General features: G+C 37.1%; 1 protein-coding gene across 1 annotated transcript; it reads right to left on the bottom strand.

Annotated features, from left to right (window-relative positions):
• Positions 1 to 5470: 5470 nt before the first annotated feature.
• On the bottom strand, positions 5471 to 10276 carry LOC134628669 (sialic acid synthase-like). Its single transcript, XM_063475411.1, has 6 exons — positions 10025 to 10276; positions 9163 to 9378; positions 8985 to 9084; positions 7886 to 8040; positions 6641 to 6907; positions 5471 to 6514 (listed from the first exon to the last, which is right to left on the bottom strand). The coding sequence occupies exons 1-6, from the start codon at positions 10154 to 10156 to the stop codon at positions 6305 to 6307; spliced, it is 1080 nt and encodes a 359-aa protein (XP_063331481.1). The 5' UTR covers positions 10157 to 10276; the 3' UTR covers positions 5471 to 6304.
• Between the last annotated feature and the right edge of the window lie 1123 nt (positions 10277 to 11399).

Genomic DNA, 11399 nt, shown 5'->3' with positions numbered 1-11399 from the left:
CACTGGCCACCTCCTTTTACTTTCTCCTCCTTCCTTGTCCTCTCTGTCGCCAAGTCACTGTTAAAAAATGAGGATCACTATATCTATCAATCGTATCTGCTTCCTCTGGCCACCCTTCCTATCGCCCCACCTCTCCACATCACCTGCATAATTCCTTCCTAGCTCTACAAACAAGCGAACAGATAATGGATTGAGAACAATAAGCTTACAGCTTGATGAGGCTGAAATTATCAGATCACAGTCTTGTGTATAAAGCGCTTGAAAATGATCCTACTTACTCTGTTATGCAATACTCTGATGCATAGTTCACAATAGATGCTGCATGATATTTGTATGCGTTAGAGCTTTATAACCTATAAACAGGATGCCAAACTATTTAAAAAAAATGAAAGTTATAGGATGTCATTTTGCCAATTAGTTTTATTAATTTAAGTACATTTTTTCTTAGAGGGTTAGATACCTTATTAAGCTGCATAAAACGTATTTACATGTGAGAGAGTAGATTCTGAGGTATGTTTATACACTTTGAAAGTACAAAATAAGTCACTGTGATTTCTTACAAAGATGGACAAACCATAAATTTCACATTTCAAATTTGAAATATGATGCAGCTCTGCTTTTTCTTACCTAATCTCCCCTACTCCCACACCCAAAAAAAACTCAATTAACAGAGAAGAAACCTAAATAATTTAACATTTATTTTGTAGTTAGCAAAACCAAAAACAATTTAAGAAAAACATTTAACCTTATGTATAAATACCAAGTTTAAATAGATCAGAATGATTCATGAAACAAGATGCCTTTGGGTGCTTCTTCCCCCAAACTTTAGATTTTATGTTTTTGTAACAAACTTCAGCATATATCTTGTGTACAAATTAGACTGGTTTTCAAAATAAATTAATAAATTAATAAAAAAGGCTCTGATGTATACAAACATATATTTTCCTTTTAGTGGCGAATTCTTGGATTCTTGCTGGACAGTACAAAGCTGCAAAAGCTGTTCAGGAACTGCTTGAGGAACATAACAAAGAGTCCAAATTGATGACCTGACCTCTACACTCCCTAGAGCCCAATCCAATCAAGCATTTGGAAGATCCATCTGATGTAGTGGGATCCAAAGATGTCCCATTCTGCAATCCACTGCTAAGATTTAGCAGTCAAACAAAACTGACTTTTAACCCCTCCCCCTCTCAAAGAATTTACATTAGAGCTGTTTTGGCAGCACAAGAATCATCTGATATTAGGTAAGTCGTTTTGGTGTTGGGATTGATCAGTTATGCTAATGTCATAAATGACAAGTTGTTATGGAAGTGATATCACCATGCTGTCTTTTATTTACTGAATGTATGTAATGGGCTTTGAGTGCCGCACCCACTCTTAGGAAACAGTCCTACACTCTTAATGTCAGGTCAGGGTTAAGCCGAAGCAGCTACCTGAGGGCAAGATCAAATGATGCTGCCATTTCTGTTACATAGCATGTCTCTAAGATAGATGTATGAGGGAGAATAAGCATGGAATAGGCAAATGTATTGTATCAAAAAAACAGATTTAGCGTCGTTATAAAAAATCTCACTCAGAAAATTCTTCTAAAGACATGGTCAAAGGAGCTTGCAAAGAAAAGCGTCTGGACTTCTTTAAGTTGCTTGAAGACGTTTCACCTCTCATCCGAGAAGCTTCTTCTAAAGACATACTCATTTTGAATTGTGTAATCAGAATAACATATAGAATAAGAATAATCCGAATAATGTTGTTTCAGTTCCCTTACAAACCACAAACCCTGCTGGGATTAAATCCAATGGGACCTTTCTCACCTCCGATTGCTCTTATCCAATTAAATGTGAGTATACTTAATGGAGTGGACTGCTTATTTTCCTTTGTAAGCAAAATCTGCATCTTCATTTCTTTGTTTTCTCACCAAACCAAGACTATTTAAAATCTTAATTACCTTTTAATATCATGACTGAAACTTTTGTTAAATTTTCTTGAAAGGATAAGAAAGATATTATTTCTAATGTTTGTCCAGGTGGTTTGCATAATCTCTAAGACAATGTCACATAAAGGAAGGAAGGAAGGAAGGAAGGAAGGAAGGAAGGAAAAAAGAACTTACAAACTATAAAAACTTTGCATTCTCTCTGGTTATATATTTCCACATGGGAAAGCATAGTATTGCCATGTCCTGAAGAGACACTTGGTTTTGTGCAGACAAGTTTGACCTCTGTAGTGACTGTGTATCTATAGCTGAGAGATTAAGAGCTATGTAAAGTCCTAGCAAGGCTAAATGTGTTGCATAATCAGCCAAGCTAACCTAACCTTTGGGGTAGGCGAGGTACACCTAGTATATAATTTGAAATATAAATAATTACAATCACAATGAGCAATAACACAAGCTAGGGAATAACCCTTAAATAGATGTAGATTCCGTGCAAAGGTCTAGCCACATCTGGGTGACTGAATTTGATCAAACCTCAGCAAACATAAATATACCTGCAGAACTTTTGCATGAAAAAGAAGCTGCACAATTAACTGCATATATATTTTTTATATTAGGTTAAGAGCTGAAGTGGGTTTCCTTGGTAGGTCAATGAAAAGAAAGCAAAATGGATGTTCCTCTGTGAAGCTGGGATCAGCAGCAGCTTATTGGCTAAAAGCTCCTGTCTGAAATAGCAGCTAAGTTGGAAAGGGAGGGACATTTTCTCTGTGAGCAGGGACAGCCAGGTAATTGGTGAGATCTATATAATGAGTCTATGAATAGCTGAGTTCACTTACTCTCCAAAAAGTGACCTTTCAATAAGCTCACCCCTTCAGTCACCACACCTGCCAGGCACAAAAGCAATTTACAGTCATAAAAACTCCTAGATATAACACTCATTTAAAAAAGAAAATGTAATTTGTAAGTGCTCTGGATAATTTCTAGTTCGCTGTTAGTCTCTCTCAACTGTTAGTGGCAAATTTATCAGCTTTAGCTGTTAATAGAAATATAGAAATAATTTGACATAAGAATAATTGTTGAAAAACTGAAAGGTTTGAACACAAAATTTGAAAATGACCAGGAAATTCAAATGTATTTTATATTATATGTTGTATATTTATATATATCCAAAAATATGAACTAAAACAATAACAATAATAATAATTCACCAAATATTTATGATGCAGCCTACTGATGATTCAATCAGGAAAAAATGTTTAATTAAAGGGTTACAGTGACCAATTAAAATCAATTTGTATTGATTTGCAGTAATTCTTTTGTCTGACGGGACAAGTAGACCCATGCCAGCAAAATGTCTCACACCACATAACAGCGTAACCAGATCATCCACTGTAGAGTTTACATTTTCAGATTGCAGATAGAGACACTAATGTATAGCAAATTCATGAATGCATGTTTTGAGCAGATAATGATGCTCAGTTCAAACATTTCAATCGTTAGGATCACAGTAAAGTTTGCAGGACTGTCCCTGTTCTGTTCTTCTTTTGTGTCCCACAAAGAAGAACAGAACACATGAGTTTTATACTGGCCTCTGAGCAGGTCAGATACAGTCTTTGTACTTGTCATGAATAAGGCTTCTCACTGTAACGTAAACCCTATAATGCATATAGCTTATAACACTAAGCCTTGAGCTGAGCTGTTACTATTGAGCTTAGTTCCCTATAACAACTAAATGAATTTAAACCATGCAGATTGCGGTTTCTGGAGAAATGCAAAGCTAGAAATATCTCACATTTCTTTGCGGCTGTTAAGCTACAGTGTTCAATCAGAGAAGTAAATATTCAGTCAAATTTATTTAACGTGTCAAATGTGTCTAAATGATTTAACTGTGATGTGGAAAAAGTTCAACTAAAGCAAAGCTGCACACAGGCATAAAAATATTAAACCTTGACAACAGAAATAGTATGAAATATATTTGAATAACAAGTACAATATAAGAGTCTATTAGAGACTTACTTGAAAAAAACCTAATATATACTGCATGTTTTTTGGCATAATCACTTAGCATACAGAATGGGTAAATGTTCCTCTTACTGGAGTGAAACCAACATTTACCACAGGACTGCACCTGCTTCCTCTGCAGCTGACACTTTATTTTAAGATTGTGGAGCAAATGTTTCTCCTCGTATTTCTGTCGACAGCAGTTAGAGATGAATCTTATTTTGTCAACAGGGTATTTCCTCTCAACAGCAAACTGATAAAGTTCTGTTACACGTGAAGATTGTGATTTTAGTAGCTAGGAAGGATGTTAGAAGGGCAGACCAGAGTAGTGATTAGTTTGCATTAACTTCAGTTTAATTTCCAACCCACACCACAAAACCAGAACCTTATATATTTATGATATTGTCAGTGAAATCAGCAGCAAGTTGGTTCAGCTCTGGCTCAGGGGGCTCAATAGGACAAAGGTTTCTTATCTGATATATTTATGTTTCACATTTACTGAAATGGCAGTCACGCTGTGAATGGCGTTATGGGAGGATCCAGAGCAAACATCTCCATCTAGTGGAGAATGAAATTATTTTTTTACAGACCCAATGTAAAACCTTTTCTTTACAAAAAATACTCCATTAACATAAAAACATGTTTCACAGTGACTCACAGATCATGAAGCACTGATTTATGATTAATGATTAAGGTACTAGAGAGTAGTCCTGCTTTCAGGTTAAGGACCTCTACAGTCCTGTCCACCTCCCCTAGAGTAACTGTCTGTGTCCTGGTATCTCCTTGAGACTGAGCTGGTAGACACAGCAAACCTTCTGGCAATGGAACGCATTGATGCGGCATCCTGGAGAAGCTGAACAACTTGTGCAACCTATGTACGATCCAGGTATCGCCTCATGGTATCACAGTGACACTGACCCAAGCCAAACGCAAAGTTAAAAAAAAAGTAGTATATTTGTATTATGTTTGCATTCCCTATAACAACTAAATGAATTTAAACCATGCAGATTGCGGTTTCAGGAGAAATGCAAAGCTAGAAATATCTCACATTTCTTTGCTGCTGTTAAGCTACAGTGTTCAATCAGAGAAGTAAATATTCAGTCAAATTTATTTAATGTATCAAATGTGTCTAAATGATTTAACTGTGATGTGGAAAAAGTTCAACTAAAGCAAAGCTGCACACAGGCATAAAAATATTAAACCTTAACAACAGAAATAGTATGAAATATATTTAAATAACAAGTACAATATAAGAGCGTATTAGAGACTTACTTGAAAAAAACCTCATCTATAAGAATTCACTAAGCATTTTATTTGAAAATAGTATAATTATTCACCTCAGTATTTAAAAACCCAGGTTCTTATTTTTCCATTTCTAAATAATGTGTATTACCCAAGATGTGGAAATTATTATATCTTCATATATGACAACTATAGTAGTAGTAAATGATCCATGACATGAACATTCTCATCCATGAGAATTAGCTCATCTATGTAAAGAACAAAAAGCAAAACAACATCAGTGTTGAGGCAAGATTTTAATTTGAAAAATTTTCATTCTTCCATTACATTACAGACCTCAACAGATATCAAAATGTTGACTTTTACAGGTGTAAACAAACATTTTTAATCTGAAAAGCAGAAGTGCAGTGTGTTATAAATGCCGGAACTAAAATAAGGAATTTTCAATTCATGACCCCCCACCAAAAAAAATAAATAAAATAAATGAATCAATCAGTCAATTATAAGAGTGGGTAAAAGGGCAAATGCATGTGTAATGTGTAAGGTGTCTGATTTAGTTTTGCTTCTCTCTCCCCATTAGTCTCATTTTCCTCTTTCTGAAGAAACTATATAAATACAACTTCTTTCTGGCAAAAGTTGACAACCTCAGCTGGTCAATGAAGTTGTACACAAAGAGCAAATAGGCTCCGTGACCTCACTGCTATGGGATGAGATGACGGGGCCACAGCAGTGCATATTCAACATTTATATAATCACTCAAGTGTAGGCAAAAACGGTAGCACAAAGAACGCAAGGTTAGCGGTAACAACTCTTGTGCCATCTCTCAAAGTGATGGACTTAAACCGGATGCTGAGATCACAGTGTTTGCCAGAAAGTGCATTATGTGAGACCACTTGTAGAAAATGTAAAAACTCTTTGGCTAAAGAGAACTAAAGCAGGGGCCGTGATAACATTAAAACCATCTGATGAACTGTCCAATTATGTAACAAATTACTGATCACCCATGCCTTTCAGCAACACCAAGCAAAATAACCCTTACTCTCATCCACGTTTCAGATTAAGCACCTTCAGAACTAACCTTCAATGAATCAACTACACTTTCTCTAGTGACTTCAGTCTTCCCTGCCATTTTCAGTACTTTGCCTTCTTGGCATAACAATCGACGACCTCAGGCACGATGCTGTCGTCCTCTTCCACGTCATCTTTGACGGTCTTTCCGACCAACTGGAAAATGTCCTCAGCTACCACGCCCATGGGCTCTGCCACCTTCACCGTCAACATGTCCTCAGTCAGAACTGTTCCTTTGGGGATCTTTACTTTGGCTACCACTGACTTACCCAGCTGAAGGAACAGCAAACAAAGCAACATTATTAAAGGAAAAAGTTGGACATTTGCTTGAAAAGCTTGCTAAACAGTAAAGCTGAGTATTTTAAATGATTTTTTTTTTTTAGAGAAAGGCATTCTCACCTTGTCATGGCACGGCTTCTCACAGGGTAACATCCGCTTGATTCCGCTTCCCAGTGCCCTCTCCACCAGTCGGATGGAGCGAACCAGCTCAGCCAGTTCAGTGGGCTCAAGTGATGCTTCGTGGTCACTTCCTTTCCATGTCTTGTCCAAGGTTATGTGGCGCTCAACAATCTTTGCTCCCAGAGCCACAGCCGCCACTGTTATATTGACTCCAGACTCGTGGCCTGAATACCCAATGGGAATATCTGGAAATTCCTTCTGGTATTCCTGCAGCCAACAAATGGGTGACATACATGTTATTCTTAAAAGTTAGTCATTTTACAATTTGCAACATGTACTCATGTTCATGCGTTTTTTTGCCAAGATGCTACAGGCAGCTGCTATTGACATGATATAAAAATGCTGTTCTGCAGATCACCAGTCATTTTAAGTCCAGCTCTTAAAGACAAAATTTATTATTAAAATTAATGGCGATGATCAGTGCTACCCCTAAGCCTCCTGGAACAAAGAACAAGTTATAGAAGACATAAATTTAAGGTCTCAGTAGATCCTAATCAGGTGCATGTGAGCCTTAGTGATTTTATTCACCATATCAATTCAAAAGTAAATGGCTAACTAAGAACCAGGAATAAGAAATGCTAAAAACATAATAAATATAAACCACTGAGAATGCTGTCACTTTCTGTGGTATTATTGTGGTTAGATGTCATTTTCCATAATTCAACCCAATAATATGTTAACATACAAGTATTTATATGTTATATGTCGTGGAAATAACAACGAAAGCCGAGTTACTAGAGTAATTGGATGAGCTATTACATGTATCAGCAAACTCTGAGACACATTTTATCTGTCATAACAGGCCTGTTCATATGAAGGTGAAATATTTTTTTCATGAGATTTTGGCTTGGTGGTCATAAAATGAAAAGACATATTACTGGTATATTAGCTATGTTTTGTTTTTTTGTTTTTTTATATCAAAACATGCAGCATTGTCTGTTTTGTGTTTACAAGATTTTCAGTAAAGTTGACCTCTGCCCACGCTGCCCAACCATCCACCTGGCAGGGTGACAACAATACCCCAAGCCTTTCAGGCTGAGGGATAAAAAATAAGCTTCATAACCCGTAAAACTGGATCATTCTGGACTCTCTGGATTATTTTGCTGATACCCAAAGGAACACACTCTTCGAAATAATCCCCCATGCAGTTTGGATTAGAAGAGAGGAACATTGTACTGCATTCACCATAATCACTCTGAGGTTGACATCTTCAGCTTCCAGAGGATAGGCGCTGGTACACTGCAGGATGGCAAAGTTTTTGTTGTGCTCCTTGACCGTCTTGTAGACCCGACGCATCGTCTCCATGGACTGCATCCCGCTGGACACCACCATGGGGCGTCCTGGCAAATGAAAGACAGCAACACTATAAGAAACCTCATGTTACTGGCAGTAAGCTAAGCGCTACGACACCCCTCAGTATTCTTCTGGAGTTGTTGTACACTGCCTCGTCTTGTACAGTGTAGAGTTCATGTCATCCATATTTATGCAGAATGAAAACAGACACTGACTCTTCGAGGTCCAACTATATTTAAAGTTTAAATTACATTTTAAATATTAAATTGTAATTCTGCGTCACATTTTATAAAATTGTAAATGTATGCTTCCTTTAAGATACATCTTATATATTACATGGTGCATATATTGTGTTGTCTATCATTTTCTCTTTTTTCTTTTTAAGGTGTACTTGCTGTGCTTTTTCTTGATTTCTGTCATATAGTTATCTAATTAAAATGATGGATTGTCAAATTAAACAAAACCAAAGCTTTAAATAATGAGGTATGTATATGCACAGGTAATCTCTGAGCATAAAGTTCAGGTTTTAAACAACTTTAGCTGAACAATTTCACAGTTTTTTCCTAAAAGTCTACTGCTGTATAAGAGCAGCTATTCACAGTATCATAATCTTAGGTATACAGCTCTGGCTCTGATTACAGATGCCCCAATCAGGTGCTGCTCAAATCTTTTATTTGTAAGGGGGAGCCAATCAGAAGAAATCTGACTTAAAGGGACAGTGACCTTAAACAGAGAGGATGAATTAAGTGTTCACTAAGACTCAGCATAATTTAAATAAGGATTTTTAAAAATATATATTATGAAAAGGTACTCAATTAAAAAGATTTTAAATGTGGCACTGGAAACTAGCATAACATAACTGTCATCAAAGTAATATAAATCTCACTACAACTCAGTATTTGATTTATTTAATTATAACTTTTGAACACTGATGCCGATGATTCAGTTTCATACTTGAGCCATTTCTCCACACATGGCATTTCACTCTCACCTTTTTTGGCAGTTTTCACTAGATAGGGGAAGTTGTTGGTGTCTCCAGAACCCACTTTGAAGAAAGGCACATTAAGCTCATGAAGAAACTCCACTGCCATCTGAAGACAGAAAAGCTTATGGTTAAACTTCTCCGCTGAATAAAGTACCATAATATTATGAACAAAACTCTCTCTTACCTCATCCATTCCTGATGCAGTAAAGTAGATCCCCACCTCTTCTGCATATTTCTGCAGTTCCCTGTACTGATCGTGGCTGAACTCCAGATGGCCCTTGTGCTCACCGTAGGTTTTCCCCCAGGAGTGTTTGGAGGTGTATGGGCGGGCCAAGGCCTTCTTGTTGAACTTAAACTCTAATTCACTCTTCTGAAATTTGGCACAGTCTGCACCACAGTCCTGAGGAGGTGGGGAAAAGATTTTTGATTTTTTTTTAATTTATTTATTTTTTTGAATGGTACGAGTTTCTTGAGTTGCTCTCAAGTATCCTTTTAAGATCCTACAAGACACACTTGATAAATACCTGTAACTTGATAGTGTTCTGGAAAAAAATTGTAAGTGTTGTACAAAAAAGATGTGGACATGATAAAACCCGTTCATAACAGGTTTAATGGGCAGACTAACACAGCTAACGAATTTAAGACTCATTTTACCACAATTGAATACAATTCACATCTGCTTTGAATCAAATACAGCAGCAGGCACAAGAGGGCGCTATAAGACAAGCACAGAAACAGAAGCCAAACTCCATTCATAAATCTTGTGATTTAATATTCTGCAACTTATGCCAAAAAAAACGGTTTAAATGGCATAAACTGATTAAATGAAGAATTCAACTTTGTTTTCAGGATTTAATGTCTGAAACGAAAAGTTTATGATTTGCTTAGGTGATGCAGAGGAACGTGTCATATTGCTATCTTATGAATGAAGTTCAGGAAACAGACAATATGTCGTGTACTAGTGCGAGTGCGTGGGTGTGTTTGAGTGTCTGTGCGTAAATATACCTAAAAGACAAACCGATACGTGAGTGCTTTTTTTAAATTACCTTTGCCATTTTGATCATTTTCTTTGCGATCTCAATGTCTCCCTGGTGGTTCTGTCCAATCTCAGCTATGATGAAACACGGATGGTTCCCTCCGATCATACGACCGGGACACAGCTCAAACTCTAACGGCATTTTATCGATAGAAAAGAAAGCAAGTGCAACCAGAGAAAGTAATAAAGACAACTAAAAAGTGTCAATCCGGGTATACAACCGGAACGGTTAACGTCATGCACAATCAGGATGTAACACGACTTCCGCCTTTGTGGATCAACGTAGCAATGGTGGCCGGATTTTCTTTCAAAATAAAAGCATCAATTCTGTTGTGTGTTTATTTGCATCGACAAATTTATAACTATGGAAAATCATATTTATGGATATCTACATTTATATTTATGGATATAAACTTTCCATGAAAGTGGTTGAATAGACATTTTTCCAACCAAAGCTCAAAGCTACAAGCAAGGAATATATTTTTTTTAATTTAGCCAAGTGGCAGGGCTGTACTGGTAATCTGGTAATGAGACATACCGGGCATTTTCCCGGTGGGCCGACTCACTTTTAAGCCGATGGGCCGGCCTGAAGGGCCCGCTGCGCACCGGCCATACAAGCACTGGCAGCAGCCCACTCGTTCATTTTCATTAGTGAAACTGGATTACCCAATCAAATGTCCTAACGCTACCGGCCCCTCCCCTATGGCGTTATTTTTGTGCCACTATTCTGAGCGCACGTAAAAAAAAATTGCAGGTGCAAGTGTTGCATTTTGAGGAGAAATTTATTTTGAGCGAAGAAAAGCTAAATTTGAGTGAACAAAATTCATTGCTGCGTGCAAAAAATGTATTTCATTGTTTGCTATTATCCATACACACACACAATAGCAGCCCCTCTCGCTCAATTTTTGCATTTGCGCTTGCTCGCAGCGTGTTGCTTGCGCTCTCAACATTTCTGACCGTGCGCGCTCAACTCTTTCTGTACACCATTGTAGTTGTGCCACAAAACCAGCCAATCACAGACTTGGATGCAAAAAAAATCTGATTGGCTGTTTTGGTCTCCAATCAGCTCGAAATGACGAAATGCCATATCCCACTAGTGATGGGATTTCCGGCTCTTTTTAGAGAACAGGCTCTTTCAGCTCACCTCACTAAAAAGAGCCGGCTCTTTCGGCTCCAAACCGGCACTTCAGGTTGTTTTGTTGCTTTAATTAATTTATTATTAACAATAATATAAAATTATGCACAAAAGGAATTACTAATGTAAAAAAAAAAGTGGTTTTATTTATATATGTTTATATATAAATATATGCGGTGGCCCCTAGAGACAAAACACGTACAAACTCCAAAAAGCACGTACAAATTCCAAAGCAGTACAAACTCCAAAA

The sequence above is a fragment of the Pelmatolapia mariae genome, linkage group LG6, assembly GCF_036321145.2.
Source record: "Pelmatolapia mariae isolate MD_Pm_ZW linkage group LG6, Pm_UMD_F_2, whole genome shotgun sequence".
NCBI lineage: Eukaryota > Metazoa > Chordata > Actinopteri > Cichliformes > Cichlidae > Pelmatolapia > Pelmatolapia mariae.
The sequence above is the reverse complement of the archived record's forward strand: the minus strand, read 5'-3'. Positions and strand labels throughout refer to the sequence as shown.